Source organism: Vipera berus (genome assembly GCF_964194415.1).
Source record: "Vipera berus genome assembly, chromosome: 6".
Taxonomy (NCBI): Eukaryota; Metazoa; Chordata; class Lepidosauria; order Squamata; family Viperidae; genus Vipera; species Vipera berus.
This window is the reverse complement of record NC_138208.1, coordinates 86,491,121-86,514,200: the sequence shown is the minus strand read 5'-3', so window position 1 is coordinate 86,514,200 and position 23,080 is coordinate 86,491,121. Positions and strand designations below refer to the sequence as shown.

Below are 23,080 nucleotides of genomic sequence, written 5' to 3'. Positions count from 1 at the left end.
TGGTTCATATTTATGACCATTGCTGTGTCCCAAGGTCATGTGATCCCCTTCGGCAACCTTCTGACAAGGCAAGTCCATGGGGCAGCTGGAATCACTTAACGACCGGGGTATTAACAACTGCAGGGATTCACAGTGATTGTGGCAAGAAAAGTCATAAAACGGTGGCAAATCTCTTTTTCCCTGGTGTCCTAATTGAGAACTGAGCCTTGGTGGCGCAGTGGTGAGAACGCAGCATTGCAGGCAAACTCTGCCAACTGCCAGGAGTTCGATCCTGACCAACTCAAGGTTGACTTAGCCTTCCATCCTTCCGAGGTTGGTAAAATGGGGACCCAGATTGTTGGTGGGGGGGCAACAGACTGACTCTGTGAACCAAGCAGAGAGTGTTGCAAAGCATTATGGGGCGGTATATAAGTAAGTGCATTTCTATTGCTGTCCTTCAGCCAAAGATGCCAGAATTCAATGTGTATCTTTCTTTGGACTATGATGCTTCTTTAGATAGGACAGGACATTATTTTAATCCGCCATAGAGGCAGAGTGAGTGAGTGAGTGTGTGTGTTCAAGTGTGAGTGAGTGTGTGTGTTCAAGAGAAAAAGACTGTATCTCTACAGTCATCTTGTTGTGAAAGTCTTCAGTGTGGCAATTTCCCAATGACTTATCTCCCTATAGCTCGTAATTTGTTTATTTTTTGAGTTCATAAATTAGTCTTGCAGTTCATCTACACAAGGAAAGACCAAAGCAATGTTCATTATTAAGCAGGATCGCTCCGCAAGAGAGAGAGAGAGATGGGCGGTCTCTGGAGTTAATGTATAAATAAACAGAAGTAATTAAAATGATTTGACTTTTGATTTCTCTACTGTGCACTGCCCCTTATCATCTCTTGCCTCCAGATGGGGTGATAAGGTCTACCCCCCCCTCTTGAAAATTACCCCATCGCATCCAAGTGGCGCAAGGCAAGTCGGTTTCTGCATCTACTCCTGGAGAACATTATTAGCTGAAGGGAGTGGTACCTAGATCGTGGATGTGATACCTGAGTTAACTAGGCCACATGTTCTAAATAAACATTTCAAATGCTGCCTATCAGTCACTCCTTCTCATGGAGATGTGAGGAGATGAGATGATGGATGCTTAAGATTGGAGAACAGAAGCAGGTAGTCCTCGCTGTACGACCACAACTGAACCCCAAATTTCTGTTGCTAAATGAAACCTTGGTTAAGAACACTTTGCCTCATTCATGACTCTTCCTGCCACAGTTGTCTAGTGAATCACTGCAGCTGTGAAGTTAGTAACAAGCTTGTTACGTGAATCTGGCTTTTCCCCCCCGCCCATTGACTTTGCTCGTCATAAGGTCACAGAAGGGGATCACGTAATCCAGCGTCACCTTGAATTGGAAACCACCCAGGGGGCAATTGAAAACTGTCTTCCATTCATTCCCCCTCATTAATCCGCACCCAGTAATAAGCTTCCCTTAGGTCCAGTTTCGTAAAGATGTCTGTTGCCTGCTTTGTGCACAGAAAGAGTAGTTAGGTGTTAAGAAACTCCCAGCCAAGCAAGGAGGAGGTGGTGTCAAGCAAGGAACTAGCCTTGAGTCCTCGTTGCAGCCGCAAAAGGCACAATTCTTACCAAGCTCCATGGAACCTTATCTGGTTTTTTTCCTGGGGAGATTCGTGTCACACAGGTAATACACAACAAAGTTGTTGACTTGGACCTTTCATAAATGGATCTGTTTGCGCCTGACAATAGGAAGATTCGCATGTGATGGGTCGGAAGGAAAGTATACCATTAGGGTTTTTTGTTTTGGGTTGGTTGGTTGGTTTTTCGCTCTGGGACGCAGGGATTGCGCCGAGAACATAATGACCCTTACTACCATTCAGCCATCCGAAATCCTGTATAATAAGAACACTTACTTCGTTCTGGGCTGATCCAGAAAAAAAAATTCACTTGCTGATCGAAAAGAACACGTACCAGGTATTTTGTGTTTTACGTGCTTCGAAAAACACCGTGCTTCAGACTTCCTTTGTCGTGGCGTTTGCCCCGATGGCCCGTTCTTCAGGCTTGTGTGCACTTTTAACAGCACAAGAGCACAACGATCACAGCGGGCTGTCGGGGCAGTCTCGTTCAACCAGAACCAGTTGCGGCCCTGAAGTGTTTCCTTTCTCATCTTTTTTTTTTTAGCAAAAGTCTTTTATTACTTTTTAATAGGCATTTCTCTGTGGATTTCCCCTCAAAACAAATGTCGCCTTTTTAAGGAGATTGTCCTTGCTCCCGCCGAAGGTGGTTTTTTTTTTTTTAGCGTTTCCTCCCTTTTTAAAAGCTTAACAGCTTAACAGAATAACTGCAGAATAACAAAGAGTCGGAAGGGGCCTCGGAGGTCTTCTAGTCCACCCCACCCCCTGCCCAAGCAGGAGACTCTGCACCATTTCGTACAAATGGCTCTCCAATCTCTTCTTGCTTGTTTTAGTTTGTCTTTTGGGGAATCTGCACTTGGAGAGCAGGGACGACTAGTAGCTGAAACGACGGCTCTGAACTCCTTCCTTTCTTTCTTAAGTGCGTCCTGAATGCTTCTTTCCATTCCCAAGCTAAGGTTGTGCTACGCAGACAGGCTCAGTCAAGATGCTAGTTAGATAATCATAGAAAAATAAAAAGTTTCCTAATACGTGAACCAGCTTCCATTGTTGTCCTGTGTGTTGGAGCGTCTTTAAAACTCTCCATTTTGATGTGCTGAAGGCACCGACCCCTACAGGCAAAATTCACTTGCAGTCTTGAAGTATATGTAGCCCTTGACTTGCAACCATTTGTTTAGTGACCCATTCAAAGTTACAACGGCAACTGGAAAAAAAAGGGCTTACGGCTCTTTTTTCACACTTAACGACCGTTGCAGCAACTCCGTAATCCAAATCCAGACGCTTGGCAACTGGTTCACAATTAATGATAGTCACAGCACCCCGGAGGGTGATGCGATTTCCCCCCCCCTTTTGCGACCTTCCGACAAGCAAAGTCAATGGGGAAGCCAGATTCACTTCGCAGTTGTGTTACTAACTTCACAACTTGCAATGATTCACTTAATGCTTTTGGCCAGAGAGGTTGTAAAATGGCGCAAAATTTACTTTTAACTGCCTGGCTTAGCAACAGAAATTTTGGGCTCAATTGTGGCCCTAAATCAAGGATTACCTGTATAACCCTTTAGCTTCTGTTTCTCCAAAGCATTGTTCTTTGATCTGGTTTTGTCCAAAACTGTTGGGTCTACAGCCCCCAAGATTCCTTTTTTTTTTCTCTTTTCCTTTTCACCTTGCCAAATTAGCTGATTTCTTTTGCATGGGTTGGACCTAACTGTTGGGCCGGCCTGTTCCATTCTTCAAAGATTCCGTGCTGGTAGCCAAATGCTTTGTTTATATATTACAGTGCAGCTCTGCTTTATATTGCAAAGAAGGTAGCAATTAATAGTTGCACGCTGAGTATAATATATGTGCTACATAATATTATTTATCCTAATTAAGGGTTATTACTTTCAACATCATCAGAGTAAAACAATAACACAAGAGTTTGCATTTTTAAATAATAGCAAATACTTGTGGCTCAGGATTTAGATTTTTGGCACTGGTTTGCTCTCCGAGCTAAACGGTAAGCCTCGGAGAACAGAGTTTGCATATCCAGGATCTGCTTGGGCAATTGAAAAAAAAAGACTACCGTATATACTTGAGTATAAGCCGACTCGAGTATAAGCCGAGACCCCCAATTTCACCCCCAAAAACTGGAAAAAGTTATTGACTCGAGTATAAGCCGATCCGCCGTTCTGCAAGCCTCTGCCGCCAGCAGAGGCTCGATCCGCCATTTTGCAAGCCTGAATACACAGGAATACCCTGTGTGGCCGCGGCTCGTCGGCAGGTCTCCGTTCCTCCTGCCGACCTTTGGGGAGGTTTGGGCGCCTCCCCAAACCTCCCCAAACCTCGGCAGGTCTCCGTTCCTCCTGCCGACCTTTGGGGAGGTTTGGGCGCCTCCCCAAACCTCCCCAAACCTCGGCAGGTCTCCGTTCCTCCTGCCGACCTTTGGGGAGGTTTGGGCGCCTCCCCAAACCTCGGCAGGTCTCCGTTCCTCCTGCCGACCTTTGGGGAGGTTTGGGCGCCTCCCCAAACCTCGGCAGGTCTCCGTTCCTCCTGCCGACCTTTGGGGAGGTTTGGGCGCCTCCCCAAACCTCCCCAAACCTCGGCAGGTCTCCGTTCCTCCTGCCGACCTTTGGGGAGGTTTGGGCGCCTCCCCAAACCTCGGCAGGTCTCCGTTCCTCCTGCCGACCTTTGGGGAGGTTTGGGCGCCTCCCCAAACCTCGGCAGGTCTCCGTTCCTCCTGCCGACCTTTGGGGAGGTTTGGGCGCCTCCCCAAACCTCCCCAAACCTCGGCAGGTCTCCGTTCCTCCTGCCGACCTTTGGGGAGGTTTGGGCGCCTCCCCAAACCTCCCCAAACCTCGGCAGGTCTCCGTTCCTCCGCGCAGACCTGCCGACCTTTGGGGAGGTTTGGGCGCCTCCCCAAACCTCGGCAGGTCTCCGTTCCTCCTGCCGACCTTTGGGGAGGTTTGTGCGCCTCCCCAAACCTCCCCAAACCTCGGCAGGTCTCCGTTCCTCCTGCCGACCTTTGGGGAGGTTTGGGCGCCTCCCCAAACCTCCCCAAACCTCGGCAGGTCTCCGTTCCTCCGCGCAGACCTGCCGACCTTTGGGGAGGTTTGGGCGCCTCCCCAAACCTCGGCAGGTCTCCGTTCCTCCTGCCGACCTTTGGGGAGGTTTGGGCGCCTCCCCAAACCTCCCCAAACCTCGGCAGGTCTCCGTTCCTCCTGCCGACCTTTGGGGAGGTTTGGGCGCCTCCCCAAACCTCCCCAAACCTCTGCAGGTCTCCGTTCCTCCGCGCAGACCTGCCGACCTTTGGGGAGGTTTGGGCGCCTCCCCAAACCTCCCCAAACCTCGGCAGGTCTCCGTTCCTCCTGCCGACCTTTGGGGAGGTTTGGGCGCCTCCCCAAACCTCGGCAGGTCTCCGTTCCTCCTGCCGACCTTTGGGGAGGTTTGGGCGCCTCCCCAAACCTCGGCAGGTCTCCGTTCCTCCTGCCGACCTTTGGGGAGGTTTGGGCGCCTCCCCAAACCTCCCCAAACCTCGGCAGGTCTCCGTTCCTCCTGCCGACCTTTGGGGAGGTTTGGGCGCCTCCCCAAACCTCGGCAGGTCTCCGTTCCTCCGCGCAGACCTGCCGACCTTTGGGGAGGTTTGGGCGCCTCCCCAAACCTCCCCAAACCTCGGCAGGTCTCCGTTCTTCCTGCCGACCTTTGGGGAGGTTTGGGCGCCTCCCCAAACCTCGGCAGGTCTCCGTTCCTCCTGCCGACCTTTGGGGAGGTTTGGGCGCCTCCCCAAACCTCCCCAAACCTCGGCAGGTCTCCGTTCTTCCTGCCGACCTTTGGGGAGGTTTGGGCGCCTCCCCAAACCTCGGCAGGTCTCCGTTCCTCCGCGCAGACCTGCCGACCTTTGGGGAGGTTTGGGCGCCTCCCCAAACCTCCCCAAACCTCGGCAGGTCTCCGTTCCTGTTTGGGGAGGTTTGGGCGCCTCCCCAAACCTCCCCAAACCTCGGCAGGTCTCCGTTCCTCCGCGCAGACCTGCCGACGTTTGGGGAGGTTTGGGGAGGCGCCCAAACCTCCCCAAAGGTCGGCAGGAAGAACGGAGACCTGCCGAGGTTTGGGGAGGTTTGGGGAGGCGCCCAAACCTCCCCAAAGGTCGGCAGGTCTGCGCGGAGGAACGGAGACCTGCCGAGGTTTGGGGAGGTTTGGGGAGGCGCCCAAACCTCCCCAAACAGGAACGGAGACCTGCCGAGGTTTGGGGAGGTTTGGGGAGGCGCCCAAACCTCCCCAAACGTCGGCAGGTCTGCGCGGAGGAACGGAGACCTGCCGAGGTTTGGGGACGTTTGGGGAGGCGCCCAAACCTCCCCAAAGGTCGGCAGGTCTGCGCGGAGGAACGGAGACCTGCCGAGGTTTGGGGAGGTTTGGGGAGGCGCCCAAACCTCCCCAAACAGGAACGGAGACCTGCCGAGGTTTGGGGACGTTTGGGGAGGCGCCCAAACCTCCCCAAAGGTCGGCAGGTCTGCGCGGAGGAACGGAGACCTGCCGAGGTTTGGGGAGGTTTGGGGAGGCGCCCAAACCTCCCCAAACAGGAACGGAGACCTGCCGAGGTTTGGGGAGGTTTGGGGAGGCGCCCAAACCTCCCCAAAGGTCGGCAGGTCTGCGCGGAGGAACGGAGACCTGCCGAGGTTTGGGGAGGTTTGGGGAGGCGCCCAAACCTCCCCAAACAGGAACGGAGACCTGCCGAGGTTTGGGGACGTTTGGGGAGGCGCCCAAACCTCCCCAAAGGTCGGCAGGTCTGCGCGGAGGAACGGAGACCTGCCGAGGTTTGGGGAGGTTTGGGGAGGCGCCCAAACCTCCCCAAACAGGAACGGAGACCTGCCGAGGTTTGGGGACGTTTGGGGAGGCGCCCAAACCTCCCCAAAGGTCGGCAGGTCTGCGCGGAGGAACGGAGACCTGCCGAGGTTTGGGGAGGCGCCCAAACCTCCCCAAACAGGAACGGAGACCTGCCGAGGTTTGGGGAGGTTTGGGGAGGCGCCCAAACCTCCCCAAAGGTCGGCAGGTCTGCGCGGAGGAACGGAGACCTGCCGAGGTTTGGGGAGGTTTGGGGAGGCGCCCAAACCTCCCCAAACAGGAACGGAGACCTGCCGAGGTTTGGGGACGTTTGGGGAGGCGCCCAAACCTCCCCAAAGGTCGGCAGGTCTGCGCGGAGGAACGGAGACCTGCCGAGGTTTGGGGACGTTTGGGGAGGCGCCCAAACCTCCCCAAAGGTCGGCAGGAGGAACGGAGACCTGCCGAGGTTTGGGGAGGTTTGGGGAGGCGCCCAAACCTCCCCAAAGGTCGGCAGGAGGAACGGAGACCTGCCGAGGTTTGGGGAGGTTTGGGGAGGCGCCCAAACCTCCCCAAAGGTCGGCAGGAGGAACGGAGACCTGCCGAGGTTTGGGGAGGCGCCCAAACCTCCCCAAAGGTCGGCAGGAGGAACGGAGACCTGCCGAGGTTTGGGGAGGTTTGGGGAGGCGCCCAAACCTCCCCAAAGGTCGGCAGGAGGAACGGAGACCTGCCGAGGTTTGGGGAGGCGCCCAAACCTCCCCAAAGGTCGGCAGGAGGAACGGAGACCTGCCGAGGTTTGGGGAGGTTTGGGGAGGCGCCCAAACCTCCCCAAAGGTCGGCAGGAGGAACGGAGACCTGCCGAGGTTTGGGGAGGTTTGGGGAGGCGCCCAAACCTCCCCAAACGTCGGCAGGTCTGCGCGGAGGAACGGAGACCTGCCGAGGTTTGGGGAGGCGCCCAAACCTCCCCAAACGTCAGCAAGTCTCCGTTCCTCCGCGCCCTGCCTGCCTGCTTCTTTCCGCTGCGGAAAGAAGCAGGCAGGCAAGGCGCGGAGTTTGGGGAGGTGCGCGCGCACCTCCCCAAACCTCCCCAAACTTCGGCAGGTCTCGGACGGCGGTGGCTTGGGAGAGGTGCGGGCGATCCCGGAAGCACCAAAGCCTCGGCCGCGCACAAGTCCTCGGTAAGTTTTTTTTGTTGACTGGAGTATAAGCCGAAGTGGAATTTTTCAGCCCAAAAAGTGGGCTGAAAAATTCGGCTTATACTCAAGTATATACGGTAATAATGATAGTAAAGAAGTTGGAAGGGGCCTTGGAGGTCATCTAGTCTAACCCCCTGCTCAGGCAGTAAACCCTATACCATTTCAGAGAAATGGCTGTCTAGTCTCTTCTTAAAAATTTCCAGTGTTGGAGCATTCACCGCTTCTGGAGGCAGGTGGTTCCACTGATTAATTGTTCTCACTGTCAGGAAATTTCTCCTTTGTTCCAGGTTGCTTCTCTCCTTGATTAGTTTCCATCCGTTGCTTCTTGTCCTGCCTTCAGGGGCTTTGGAAAATAGCTTGACTGCCTCTCCTTTGGGGCAGCCCCTGAGATATTGGAAGACAGCTGTCATGTCACCCCCTGGTCCTTCTTTTCATTAAACTACTAGACACCCCCAATTCCAGCAACTGTTCCTTACATGTTTTAGCCTCCAGTCCCCTAGTCGGAGCAGAATGATTTCGTTGACCATCCTTCCCAGCATTTGTTCAAATGAAACTTAGAAAAAAACCTAGCCTGGGAAATTATCGAAAGCACGGCCTGTACAATCCCAGGGCAGTTGTTACGAGAGTTTTGGCCCGTTCCTTGCCACGGCTGTTAAGGGAATCTCCACGGTTGTTCAGTTAGTAACAGGGTTGCTAAGTGAATCTGGCTGACTCATCAACAGAAATTTTGGGTTCGGTTGTGGTCGAAAGTCAAGGACTGCCTGCCTGTATTAGAATTTTCACGTCACTTCTGTTTCCCTTCCCTAATTCTTTCCCAAACCTCCCCAAACCTCCCCAAACCTCCCCAAACCTCGGCAGGTCTCCGTTCCTCCTGCCGACCTTTGGGGAGGTTTGGGCGCCTCCCCAAACCTCCCCAAACCTCGGCAGGTCTCCGTTCCTCCGCGCAGACCTGCCGACCTTTGGGGAGGTTTGGGCGCCTCCCCAAACCTCGGCAGGTCTCCGTTCCTCCTGCCGACCTTTGGGGAGGTTTGTGCGCCTCCCCAAACCTCCCCAAACCTCGGCAGGTCTCCGTTCCTCCTGCCGACCTTTGGGGAGGTTTGGGCGCCTCCCCAAACCTCCCCAAACCTCGGCAGGTCTCCGTTCCTCCGCGCAGACCTGCCGACCTTTGGGGAGGTTTGGGCGCCTCCCCAAACCTCGGCAGGTCTCCGTTCCTCCTGCCGACCTTTGGGGAGGTTTGGGCGCCTCCCCAAACCTCCCCAAACCTCGGCAGGTCTCCGTTCCTCCTGCCGACCTTTGGGGAGGTTTGGGCGCCTCCCCAAACCTCCCCAAACCTCTGCAGGTCTCCGTTCCTCCGCGCAGACCTGCCGACCTTTGGGGAGGTTTGGGCGCCTCCCCAAACCTCCCCAAACCTCGGCAGGTCTCCGTTCCTCCTGCCGACCTTTGGGGAGGTTTGGGCGCCTCCCCAAACCTCGGCAGGTCTCCGTTCCTCCTGCCGACCTTTGGGGAGGTTTGGGCGCCTCCCCAAACCTCGGCAGGTCTCCGTTCCTCCTGCCGACCTTTGGGGAGGTTTGGGCGCCTCCCCAAACCTCCCCAAACCTCGGCAGGTCTCCGTTCCTCCTGCCGACCTTTGGGGAGGTTTGGGCGCCTCCCCAAACCTCGGCAGGTCTCCGTTCCTCCGCGCAGACCTGCCGACCTTTGGGGAGGTTTGGGCGCCTCCCCAAACCTCCCCAAACCTCGGCAGGTCTCCGTTCTTCCTGCCGACCTTTGGGGAGGTTTGGGCGCCTCCCCAAACCTCGGCAGGTCTCCGTTCCTCCTGCCGACCTTTGGGGAGGTTTGGGCGCCTCCCCAAACCTCCCCAAACCTCGGCAGGTCTCCGTTCTTCCTGCCGACCTTTGGGGAGGTTTGGGCGCCTCCCCAAACCTCGGCAGGTCTCCGTTCCTCCGCGCAGACCTGCCGACCTTTGGGGAGGTTTGGGCGCCTCCCCAAACCTCCCCAAACCTCGGCAGGTCTCCGTTCCTGTTTGGGGAGGTTTGGGCGCCTCCCCAAACCTCCCCAAACCTCGGCAGGTCTCCGTTCCTCCGCGCAGACCTGCCGACGTTTGGGGAGGTTTGGGGAGGCGCCCAAACCTCCCCAAAGGTCGGCAGGAAGAACGGAGACCTGCCGAGGTTTGGGGAGGTTTGGGGAGGCGCCCAAACCTCCCCAAAGGTCGGCAGGTCTGCGCGGAGGAACGGAGACCTGCCGAGGTTTGGGGAGGTTTGGGGAGGCGCCCAAACCTCCCCAAACAGGAACGGAGACCTGCCGAGGTTTGGGGAGGTTTGGGGAGGCGCCCAAACCTCCCCAAACGTCGGCAGGTCTGCGCGGAGGAACGGAGACCTGCCGAGGTTTGGGGACGTTTGGGGAGGCGCCCAAACCTCCCCAAAGGTCGGCAGGTCTGCGCGGAGGAACGGAGACCTGCCGAGGTTTGGGGAGGTTTGGGGAGGCGCCCAAACCTCCCCAAACAGGAACGGAGACCTGCCGAGGTTTGGGGACGTTTGGGGAGGCGCCCAAACCTCCCCAAAGGTCGGCAGGTCTGCGCGGAGGAACGGAGACCTGCCGAGGTTTGGGGAGGTTTGGGGAGGCGCCCAAACCTCCCCAAACAGGAACGGAGACCTGCCGAGGTTTGGGGAGGTTTGGGGAGGCGCCCAAACCTCCCCAAAGGTCGGCAGGTCTGCGCGGAGGAACGGAGACCTGCCGAGGTTTGGGGAGGTTTGGGGAGGCGCCCAAACCTCCCCAAACAGGAACGGAGACCTGCCGAGGTTTGGGGACGTTTGGGGAGGCGCCCAAACCTCCCCAAAGGTCGGCAGGTCTGCGCGGAGGAACGGAGACCTGCCGAGGTTTGGGGAGGTTTGGGGAGGCGCCCAAACCTCCCCAAACAGGAACGGAGACCTGCCGAGGTTTGGGGACGTTTGGGGAGGCGCCCAAACCTCCCCAAAGGTCGGCAGGTCTGCGCGGAGGAACGGAGACCTGCCGAGGTTTGGGGAGGCGCCCAAACCTCCCCAAACAGGAACGGAGACCTGCCGAGGTTTGGGGAGGTTTGGGGAGGCGCCCAAACCTCCCCAAAGGTCGGCAGGTCTGCGCGGAGGAACGGAGACCTGCCGAGGTTTGGGGAGGTTTGGGGAGGCGCCCAAACCTCCCCAAACAGGAACGGAGACCTGCCGAGGTTTGGGGACGTTTGGGGAGGCGCCCAAACCTCCCCAAAGGTCGGCAGGTCTGCGCGGAGGAACGGAGACCTGCCGAGGTTTGGGGACGTTTGGGGAGGCGCCCAAACCTCCCCAAAGGTCGGCAGGAGGAACGGAGACCTGCCGAGGTTTGGGGAGGTTTGGGGAGGCGCCCAAACCTCCCCAAAGGTCGGCAGGAGGAACGGAGACCTGCCGAGGTTTGGGGAGGTTTGGGGAGGCGCCCAAACCTCCCCAAAGGTCGGCAGGAGGAACGGAGACCTGCCGAGGTTTGGGGAGGCGCCCAAACCTCCCCAAAGGTCGGCAGGAGGAACGGAGACCTGCCGAGGTTTGGGGAGGTTTGGGGAGGCGCCCAAACCTCCCCAAAGGTCGGCAGGAGGAACGGAGACCTGCCGAGGTTTGGGGAGGCGCCCAAACCTCCCCAAAGGTCGGCAGGAGGAACGGAGACCTGCCGAGGTTTGGGGAGGTTTGGGGAGGCGCCCAAACCTCCCCAAAGGTCGGCAGGAGGAACGGAGACCTGCCGAGGTTTGGGGAGGTTTGGGGAGGCGCCCAAACCTCCCCAAACGTCGGCAGGTCTGCGCGGAGGAACGGAGACCTGCCGAGGTTTGGGGAGGCGCCCAAACCTCCCCAAACGTCAGCAAGTCTCCGTTCCTCCGCGCCCTGCCTGCCTGCTTCTTTCCGCTGCGGAAAGAAGCAGGCAGGCAAGGCGCGGAGTTTGGGGAGGTGCGCGCGCACCTCCCCAAACCTCCCCAAACTTCGGCAGGTCTCGGACGGCGGTGGCTTGGGAGAGGTGCGGGCGATCCCGGAAGCACCAAAGCCTCGGCCGCGCACAAGTCCTCGGTAAGTTTTTTTTGTTGACTGGAGTATAAGCCGAAGTGGAATTTTTCAGCCCAAAAAGTGGGCTGAAAAATTCGGCTTATACTCAAGTATATACGGTAATAATGATAGTAAAGAAGTTGGAAGGGGCCTTGGAGGTCATCTAGTCTAACCCCCTGCTCAGGCAGTAAACCCTATACCATTTCAGAGAAATGGCTGTCTAGTCTCTTCTTAAAAATTTCCAGTGTTGGAGCATTCACCGCTTCTGGAGGCAGGTGGTTCCACTGATTAATTGTTCTCACTGTCAGGAAATTTCTCCTTTGTTCCAGGTTGCTTCTCTCCTTGATTAGTTTCCATCCGTTGCTTCTTGTCCTGCCTTCAGGGGCTTTGGAAAATAGCTTGACTGCCTCTCCTTTGGGGCAGCCCCTGAGATATTGGAAGACAGCTGTCATGTCACCCCCTGGTCCTTCTTTTCATTAAACTACTAGACACCCCCAATTCCAGCAACTGTTCCTTACATGTTTTAGCCTCCAGTCCCCTAGTCGGAGCAGAATGATTTCGTTGACCATCCTTCCCAGCATTTGTTCAAATGAAACTTAGAAAAAAACCTAGCCTGGGAAATTATCGAAAGCACGGCCTGTACAATCCCAGGGCAGTTGTTACGAGAGTTTTGGCCCGTTCCTTGCCACGGCTGTTAAGGGAATCTCCACGGTTGTTCAGTTAGTAACAGGGTTGCTAAGTGAATCTGGCTGACTCATCAACAGAAATTTTGGGTTCGGTTGTGGTCGAAAGTCAAGGACTGCCTGCCTGTATTAGAATTTTCACGTCACTTCTGTTTCCCTTCCCTAATTCTTTCCCAGGCTGTGACGAACCGTTGCTGCTTCTTTTGTCCTTTGTAAACAGAATTACGTCTTTTCCTCCACTTAGCTGAGCATCTTTTGGGTTAATGGAATGAATCGTCTAATCCTGTGTCGACTCTTTCTTTCTTCGCCCAACAGTGTCATCAGCAAAGTGGTGTCCACCACGGAGCCTAAGCCGTTACCTCTCCTGGTTCGACCTAAGACACCGCCGCCACCGCCATCTCCAGCACCAGTTCCTGTCCACGTCACCCCTCCACCACCTCCTCCTTCAGCGGTTCCTCTTCTGCCCCCAGCTGCCATGGCTCCAGCTCTGATTCTGCCTTCTTCCCCTGCACCGTCTGCCATGGGAAGCTCTAAAGTCCCTGTTCGAAGCGTTGTGACAGAGACCGTCAGTAATTACGTGGTAGGTGGCTTAATGTGTTTCGTTGAGAACATGTCATCATCCTACCTTCTGGGTTCCTTAAATGCTTTTATTAGATCCTTAACACCACCAGAAGCCCTGGGGATACAATGGTTTCAGTGCAATCAATGGTAAAGGTTTCCCTGTCCAGGCGTGGCCGGCTTTAGGACACGATGCTCAACTCTGTTTCTTAGCCAAGGGAGCCACCATTGTCCCAAGACGTTTTCTGTGATCATGTAGCCAGCAAAAGCACACAGAACACTGTTACCTTCCCACCGAAGTGGTACCAATTTATCTACTCACATTTGCATGCTTTTGAGCTGCTAGGTGGTCAGGAGCCGGGGGAAGGGACAAGAGCTCACCCCGTTGCATGGTGCTCGGGTCTCAAACCCCGGCGGTCAGCTTTCCAGCTGACAAGCTCCGTTTCTTTAGCTGCTGAGCCATCACACCCCTCTTAAGTGCAGGCGAACTCTGCCCACAGCCTGGAGTTCGATCCAGGTGGGTTGCAGGTTGTCTCAACCTTCCATCTTCCCCAGATCAATAAAATGAGGACCTAGGTCAGGGCTCTTCAAACTTGGCCCTTTGATGACTTGTGGACTTCCAGAATTCCTCAGCCAGCGTGCCTGGCTGAGGAATTCTGGGAGTTGAAGTCCACAAGTCACAAAAGGGCCAGGTTTGAAGACCCCTGACCTAGATTGTTTGAGGGCAATATGCAAACCAGGCTTCTAGTTTGTAAACCGCCCATAGAGTCTCATAAAGCATATGGGGCAGTATATAAGCCTCAAATGCTATTGCTACATCCATTTACAATCATACTTTAATACATCATTAGAACAACTGTATATACCAGACCAGTTTTAAAAGAATTGGTTACGATGGGCCACCAAAATACAACACCCTCATTCTAGTTCCAAGGTAAGTGACAAAACCTGGATATTAGAAGTTGGATTACCAGCCTCAGAATAACCTGTGCCAAGTTGACAAATTTTAATGTTACCATTTTGTAATTAAGGCGAAACATTTTGTCTCACACTTACGAAGGAGAAGATACCTATGATACCAAATTTTATTTTTTGTGCTAATAATGCTTTAATTTATTTCCCGTACAAAGTCATTAGTAAAAGCCACCACCATTTTACCTGCAATGTGAACTCCATTGAACTTCTGTGGGGGGGGGGGAATAAAGTGATCTTATCAGAAAAAAATAACCTCAACAAAAAGTGGCAGAAAGTTTTTTTTAGTAAGTTATGAGTAAAACAGAAAGGTTCGATCTGTTGAGAAATTTCCCAAAACAGGTACATGAGACAAATGTTTCTGAGGCTTACTACTAAATCTCACATCGTCCTTGCACTGATCACATTTTGACTCTTATTTCCATAGTTCACCAATAAAAAGACATCCTTCACCATGACAGATTTGTAATGCCCAAGACGATTTTCAGGATCCAAATATTTTTAACCCATTGTGCTTAATGTTACACGTATTCCGGTGAATGAGATTCTACATCAAGTGGTGGAGTGATGAAATTTGATTGCTCCATCTTGAAAGGGATGCAAATTTTTGAATCACTGGCATATTAGTCTGGCCTTTAAAAGCTTAAAAATCAGCAATGCATATTTAGATGCCTCTGAGACTTATCAAACATATATGGGTGTAAACCTCTTAAGATGAAGCGATAGATACAAAGAAGCTTTGTAAAAGACATGTGTCTTTATCACCAAAAAACACGAAGGAATGCAGTTAAAAGAATACGATATTTTCTTGCTGTTGTTACTTAAGTTAAAGGATAATAATAGGACTCCTCTTACTATGTCTCTTTCAAAAAAAACAATCTTTACGGTAGAAACATATTCTTAATTATGCTAGGAATTGGCTTCTTGTGTTTAGGGAATTATGCATGCTAGTACACACACACACACACACACACACACACACACACACACACACACACACGACCAATAATCAAGCAAATAGTACCCCAATCAAGGAACTACCAATGCAGACAAACAAACTAACAATAAGCAACAGCCTAATGAAGAAACCACAGAGATACTGACAGGGCCAGGTACTAGTATATAATAAGAAGCTAACCCCACTCCATCTGAGATTGATGATGTTACCTAGTTGGGTAACAAAACGTCTGCAAGAAAACCAGCAAGCTCAGAGAGCACCAAGGACCCCTCATTTCAACCCTGAGCTACAAATATGCTCTTCTAACACAACAACAGAGTTGGAAGGGACCTTGGAGGTCCTCTAGTCCAACCCACCGCTCGAGCAGGATACCCTACGCCATTTCAGACAAATGGCTCTCCTCTCTCTTCTTAAAAGCCTCCATTGTTCCTCGAGGCAGACAGATCGGAGAGCTTGAAAAGCCAACTCTTTTCCATTGGGTTTTTGTTTTGTTTTGTTTTTCCCTCCACCCCACACTCTTAACTCGCAAGTCCTGTTCACACAACCACTTAACCCAGTGACTGAAAGACGGGGCAAGCTGAACGTAGGCTGAACGCTGTTTTTTCACTGGTCTGGTGGGGGGGGGCTGGGCTGTACCTTTGCAGTGCTGAGTTTCGGGGTCCCACTGAATACTGGCTGTCCACAAACAAATTCTCGAATATTTATTTATTTTATTTTATTTTAATTCCATTTATATCCCGCCCTTCTCCAAAGACTCAGGGCGGCTTACAAGCTTAGCAGTAGCCTTCATTCTATATATATGCCTGCTTATTAGGGCTTTCACACACACCCCAAGCGGCATTTTTACAAAGTCAGCTTATTGCCCCCAACAATCTGGGTCCTCATTTTACCTACCTCGGAAGGATGGAAGGCTGAGTCAACCTTGAGCCTGGTGGGATGCGAACCTGCACTAATTGCAGGCAGCTGGTGTTACTTAAGGAGGCATTAGCCCACTGCTCCACCAAGGCTCATATACACCTCTGGCCCATGGGTTTCCCATAGATCTGAGTCAGGACCTAAGTGCAACTAACCTGCCGTGGCTCTTAACAAATATTGGCTGTCCAGAGAAAGTTAGGGGTGCATAAACCCACACCCAAGTTCGTTGTTTCTTTCAGCTCTCCAGATGCAAAGATGGCCTTATTAAAGCGAGCGCAGCTTCTCTTCCCTGGCACATCGTACGTAGCAGAAAAGTGCAACGGGCAGGAAATAGGAAAAGAGGAGTATGACAGACTCACAAGAGAAGTTCCCTCCTAGTTTTTTTTTCCCAGAAATGAGTAACTAAACCACAGGGGGGCTGACTTTTAGCCAAACAGGACGTTCGAGGTCGGCATCCAGCTACAGTTCAAATGTAATCAGCCTTCATCTTGATCAGATAGAACTTTACTGAAATACACAAAGGGTGCCTTCCACGATGCAGGGTCCTCAGGAGGAAGCCAGCTGCAGCTCCCATCATTCACAGCCAGGAAAGGGGTGGGGTGAGGAGGAGGGCTCCCTTATACCCTTGTTCTGGTTAGTTAGCTGAGCTGCAGTTAGTTTGGCCGTAAGTACTAACGCAGCAAGCCAGGTTCCCGTGCTGCTTATGTTTTGATGCATCTCACCAGGATTGTCCTTCTGCGGGAGAGGTACCAGCCCGCCAAAGCTTGGGAAGGTATCGTGTCAATGAAGGCAACCTAAAAAGTATAGGGAGTCCTCAAATTACGACAACAATTGAGCCCAGAATTCCCCTCGCTAAGCGAGACAGTTGTTAAGTGAGTTTTGCCCCGTTTTGCCGCCTTTCTGGCCACGGTTATTAACTGAATCGCTGCGGTGGTTAAATTAACAGCCCGGTTGGTTAAGTGACTCTTACGGGCTTCCCCTCATTGACTCTTTACTTGTCAGAAGGTCGCCAAAGGGGTTCGCGTGACCCCGGGGACACTGCAACCGTCGTAAGTACACGCCAGTTGCCAAGCCTCTGGATTTTGATCACCTGAGCGCGGGGATGCTGCAAGGGTCATCGGTGTGAAAAACGGTCGCGATTCCCTTTTTCAGTGCCGTTGTAACTTCGAACTGTCACTAAACGAATTGCTGTAAGTCGAGGACTACCTGCAGACTGGTCGCTCTTTTTATTTATATCAGTCTGCCCCGTTTCTTTCTTTTTTTTTTCCCCGTGCAATATTTTGTAAGTTCATCAAAAGACGGAAATGCAAAGAGAAATGAAAACAAGGAGAGAACAAGGGAGGGTAAAGGGGAAGAGGGAAAAGAGAAACAGTGGCTTCCGACTTTTTGGCGCAGTAAAATAAGGTAATAACATTCAATTTCAACTTTTTTTTACTTTTGTATAATAATACACACTGGCCATTTCCGTAACGACAGACCTATCTAGTCAGCAAAACCCCAAATCAAAATTGCGCGCACACACACACACACACACACACACACACACACACACACACACACACACACATATATATATATATATATATATATATATATATATATATATATATATATATATATATATATATATATATATATATATATATATAAAGGTAAAGGTTCCCCCACACATGCGTGCTAGTCGTTTCCGACTCTAGGGGCCGGTGCTCATCTCCGTTTCAAAGCCGAAGAGCTGGCGCTTGTCCGAGGACGTCTCCGTGGTCATGTGGCCGGCCTGACTAGACGCCAAAGGCGCACGAAATGCTGTTACCTTCCCACCGTAGTGGTCCCTATTTTTCTACTTGCATTTTTACGTGCTTTCGAACTGCTAGGTTGGCAGAAGCTGGGACGAGTAACAGGCGCTCACTCTGCTACACGGCACTCGGGATTCGACCCGCCAAACTGCCGACCTTCTGATCGAGCACAAAGTCCAAAAAGCAGTTTCCAAGGAGAAACAAGCCTCATTTTGTTCTTTTTAAAAAAATAAATAAATAAATAAATGAAAGCAGCCAGTTTCGCCATTCCTGCTAACTCCAGCGGCTTTTGCAGCCATTTGCCGACTGAGGGGGGGAAAAAAACAAAATCACCTCGGTAGGTCAGTTACTGTTCGCCTCTTCTTTTAGAAGAGCACCAAAAATAACTTTCCTGGCATTTTAAACTCTTGTCTGCCGATTCTGGATTAGCCTCCTGCAGTGCCCTCCGTTTTATACTTCTCAAACAAAGCTTTCCTGTTTGCAAACCTGCCGTCATTTCTGGAGGGGATCCAGAAATGGCAAATATTTTACCTCAGAGAGATGCTTTTCCATACTGATTCCATCCAAGCTAAATCCCAGCAGTGGTCGTTAAACAGAATTCTTTCACCTACCATTATGCATTATGCAATTCCAGCTTTCGGTCAGCCAGAAGCCTGCGACATGTTGGCTTAGGTATGTCAGAACTGTTGCTTAAACTCCACTCAGGTTCACGGGCAGACCTCGGCTAAAAAGGCCCCAAGGCCTTATCATAGTTTAAGTTGACAGATTGCACTAAGAAACGGTCATTTCCTTGCTGGCCTGCGAGTTTGCGTGAAGGGTGGTTTGTAAACCCAGGCTCATGATTCACCGTATTGTCAAGCCCATTCCAAGTAAGATTTATTCAGCGAACCATTTTAGTCAAGCCGTGGTTTAACAAACCTACATCACCTAACTTACCCAGGCAATTATATCGCTTTAATCGACAAGTTTTCTTAGTTTATTAATGGCGGAATCCTGGGTGTAATGGGGACATGTAAGCACAGAGTCAGCCTTTCTGCTTTTTTTTATTTATCAACAATCACTCGGTGGGTGAGATGGGCGGCATTGGATTAAATAAATATTTATTAAATTTACATGCTGCTCCTCTCTCACTTTTGCTTTCTTAGACGGCTGTAACTACTCTTGCGGCTTTGGCTTATTTTGTTTCCGTCAACGTAGGAAAGAAGCAGTCACAAAACAGAAAAACTTAACGCAGGAGAAAGACAGAGTATTTATATATTCATAGCTGGCTACATTTAGAGTATAACTTTTCACATTCATTTCATCTGTCAGTTAAAAATAGGCTGACACTCATCGTGTTCTATCGAGATTCCATTCCTTAGACTAATAATTGTTCAATAATATATGGTATAAAGGTGCCCCATAAATGTAGGTGGAGCCCCATACATTTAAGATCAGATTTATTTGGATTTAAGACAATTAAAATCAAACGGCCTAAGAGTTGGGAAGTTTCTCATATGTTGACAAAGGAGAGAGACCTTTCAAAAATCATTAAAGTTCTAACAGAAGCCAGAATTCCAGTGTGCATTTTGTCCAAAATAGGATTGCTGCAATTAACTTAATTAGCAGCATGTTTTATATCCTGAATGTGCCCCATAATGAATAGAAGAGCCAGCCTCAAGCAGCGAAGTGCTATAAACTTTCTAATTCTCTCTCTCCATTTCTCTCTCTCTCCCTCTATCTCTTTTTCTCCCTCTCTCTCTCTCCCTTTCTCTCTCTGTCTCCCTTTCTTTCTCTCTCTCTCCCTCTTTCTCTCTCCCTCCGTCTCTCTCTGTGTCTCTCCCTTTCTCTCTCTGACTCTCCCTCTGTCTCTCCCTCTCTCTCTCTCTCTCTTCCTCTCTGTCTCTCCCTCTCTGTCTCTCCCTTTCTCTCTCTGACTCTCCCTCTCCCTCCCTCCCTCTTTCTCTCTCTCCTCTCTGTGTGTCTCTCCCTCTCTCTGACTCTCCCTCTTTCTCTCTCTCTCTCCGTCACTCTGTCTCTCCCTTTCTCTGTCTCCCTGTCCCTCCCTCTCTCTCTTTCTCTCTCTCCTCTGTCTCTCTGTGTCTCTCCCTCTCTCTCTGACTCTCCCTCTCCCTCCCTTTCTCTCTCTCCCTGTCTCTGTCTCTCCCTTTCTCTCTCTCCCTCTCCCTCCCTTTCTTTCTCTCTCTCCTCTGTCTCTCTCTGTTTCTCTCTGACTCTCCCTCTCCCTCCCTCTCTCCTTCTCTGTTTCTCTCTGACTCTCCCTCTCCTTCCCTCTCTCTTTCCTTCTGTCTCTGTGTCTCTCCCTTTCTCTGACTCTCCCTCTCTCCTCTCCCTCCCTTCCTCTCCCCCTCTCTCCCTTTCTCTGACTCTCCCTCTCTCTTTCTCTCTCCGTCTCTCTCCCTGTCTCTCTCTCTCCCTTTCTCTCTGACTCTGTCCTCTCCCTCCCTCCCTCTCTCTCCCCCCCCTCTCCTTCTCTGACTCTCTGTCTCTCCTTTTCTCTCTGTTGCTGTTTCTTTCTCTCTCTGTCTCTCTCCCTCCATCTCTTTCTCTCCATCTCTCACCCCCCCCCCCACTTACCCTTCTGTAAATGTCGTGGTGTGACAAATGTCAAAGGAATGGAAAGTTACTCAGTAACTATTTTTTTATACCCTTGATCTTATCAGTGAGCTGAGTTGGATGAGTTTGGCTAATAAGTACTAACCCAGCAACCTCAATGCCTGCACGGTATATATTAGACGCACACGGCCAAGACGGTCTTCAGCAAGGCCGGGAGGAGGGACAGAGGGAGGCAAAATGAATGGAAGGAGCCAGGTAGGGCCGTAACCAGCTTCAGCTCCCCACTGGGAAGTCTTGCTTTCACCCATCTAGCACTGGCCTCTTCCAAGCCATCGGACTGCAGGTCTGTGGAGATCCTCAGTCATCCAGGGCACAGTTGTCCCAGAGGAGCTTTTCCAAAAGGCAACTAGACTTTCTTTTTTGGGGGGGGGGGTTCTTTGAAAACATTTCGATTCTTATCCAAGAAGCTTCTTCAATTCTGATTCAGATTACCAAGCCCCGTTATTCCACGGCTGGCAAGGTGCTTGGCTCGGTGGGTGGAGGACACAAGAACGTACCGACCAAGTCAAATGAAGGGTGCCAGGTTGAGGAAGGCCGAGGTGGCCCCTTGGCAACTGAAGCCAACGATTGGGATTTGCTTGGCTATCCCTTCAGCAAACCAACTTGCCTTCTGAAACAGGAGGAGAGGTTGATGGCCTTTGTGTCAGGTGCGCAGAACACAGTTGGCACACCAACATTGTTCCATCCCAGGCTCAGTTTGGCTTGTTCTGGAACTGAGCCCTCGGAACAAGCCAACTTGAACAGAATAACATGAATAACAGAGTTGGAAGGGAACTTGGAGGTCTTCTAGTCCAACCCTCTGCTCAGGCAGGAAACCTTGTCTATACCATTTCAGACAAAAGGTTGTCCAGTCTCTTCATGAAAACCTCCAGCACCCACAACTTCTGGAGGCAAATCCTACCGCCAGTTATAGTTCTCGCTGTCAGGAAATTTCTCTTCTGATTTAACCTTACATGCAAACACTTAGAAGCTCTCCATTAGGTTTTCAGATGCTTCTCGTCATCAGGGTTAGATCTGGGCCAAATGTTGGTTTTCTGCACAACACAAAGGTTGCTTATAGGTGGTTTAGACTTTTAGCATTTTTAGAATATGTATATTTATCAATGCAGTATAGACACTTTTTTTAGACACGTGTGAGGTTGTTTTTTTGTAAAAAAAAAAACCGATTCCTGTTATACTCCTGAAATACTATTCCCCCCAAGGTCTGTTTTTTTTTTAATCCCATTTAAATCTCCGAAGACTCAGGGCGGCTTACAATCTTAAGCACAAACCAATGTGCTTAGCAATAGCCTTCATTCTATGTATATGCCTGCTTATTAGGGCTTTCGCCCCCCCCCCAAGCGGCATTATTACAAAGTCAGCTTATTGCCCCCAACAATCTGGGTCCTCATTTTACCTACCTCGGAAGGATGGAAGGCTGAGTCAACCTTGAGCCTGGTGGGACTCGAACCTGCACTAATTGCAGGCAGCTGGTGTTACTTAAAGAGGCATTAGCCCACTGCTCCACCAAGGCTCTTCTTGACTCTTCTTCTTTAGAGAAGCATTAACAAGTTGTCTGAACGTGGTCTGATGTTGTCTGAAGATTGAATCATTGAAATGGAGTCCAGTTACAATTATTCAAACTTCAGGCAACTCTGCCTGGCTAGCTGAGAATCTTCATCAAGATTAATCGTCATTGACAAGCTGGTCTTTTGAACAAACCATGGGCTGCAATCCTCCGAGTTGTGAATAAGAATGGTTGACATTGTTTTTTCTGTACTTCTCCAAAGCAGGAAGTTGTTTATTTTATGTACATCATTGTTTTTATTGAGTTTTTCAGTTTAATTCCATTTAATTCCATTTATATCTCGCCCTTCTCCGAAGACTCAGGGCGGCTTACAAGCTTAGCAGTAGCCTTCATTCTATGTATATGCCTGCTTATTAGGGCTTTCACACACACCCCAAGCGGCATTATTACAAAGTCAGCTTAATTGCCCCCAACAATCTGGGTCCTCATTTTACCTACCTCGGAAGGATGGAAGGCTGAGTCAACCTTGAGCCTGGTGGGATGCGAACCTGCACTAATTGCAGGCAGCTGGTGTTACTTAAGGAGGCATTAGCCCACTGCTCCACCAAGGCTTGTAACTTGCCTTGAGTTTCTCTGATCTAGCTTCCTTATAAATCTAATATATTACCGTTGATATTGTTGTTACAGAAGGCTGTGTGCCTGTGTGCACACTCATGTTTGTTCAAATAATGCGGTGGGATCTCTTCTGTTTCTCCCCCACCTCCCATTATTGAGCTATTAAATCAGTCTTTCTTAACGTCAGCAACTTTAAGCTGTGTGGACTTCAAATCCCAGAATTCCCCAGCCAGCACTTCGGGCTGGGGGATTCTGGGAGTTGAAATCCATATAGCTTAGAGCTGTCGAGGTTAAGACAGCTGTGGTGGAACATGTGGAAAGTTACAGGAAACAAGGCTTCTTCTGCCCATTTGAGTCCTCACTTTCTCCCACCTTTTCTCTCTATCCAGATCCGAGACGAGTGGGGAAATAAGATATGGATCTGTCCCGGTTGTGAAAAGCCGGACGATGGCAGCCCAATGATTGGGTGTGACGATTGTGATGACTGGTATCACTGGTAAGTGGTGGGGGCCACGCTCAGCTTTCGAAGTCACCTGATGGGACCGTTGTGGGGAATTCTGGGCGTTGTAGTTCCCAGACTTACACATGATAATAGTGTTCTCCTTGGAAACAATTGTTTATTATCTAAGATTGCAATGCTGTCAACCTATGGTAATCAGCTGGAAGCATTCAGACAGGTTCTCTACATTAAAGTGTCCAAAACACAAAAAAACTGTCCAAATTGGGTCTTTTTGGTCTACCTGCAATCATTTCTCAAAAGTTTACAATCAGTCTTGTGTTTCAAGGGGGTGGGGAGGAGGACATTAAAGTACATGTAAATAAT

General features: G+C 51.1%; 1 protein-coding gene across 3 annotated transcripts in view; it reads left to right on the top strand.

Moving 5' to 3' along the window:
• The window catches only part of TAF3 (TATA-box binding protein associated factor 3), a 167,467-nt gene that overhangs the window by 141,230 nt on the left and 3,157 nt on the right, over positions 1 to 23,080 (top strand). For all 3 annotated transcript variants that reach the window (XM_081330773.1, XM_081330772.1, XM_081330774.1), the window contains 2 exons: positions 12,639 to 12,903; positions 22,647 to 22,753. In XM_081330773.1, the coding sequence (XP_081186899.1) occupies positions 12,639 to 12,903; positions 22,647 to 22,753 (372 nt within the window). The remainder of the gene's footprint in view (positions 1 to 12,638; positions 12,904 to 22,646; positions 22,754 to 23,080) is intronic.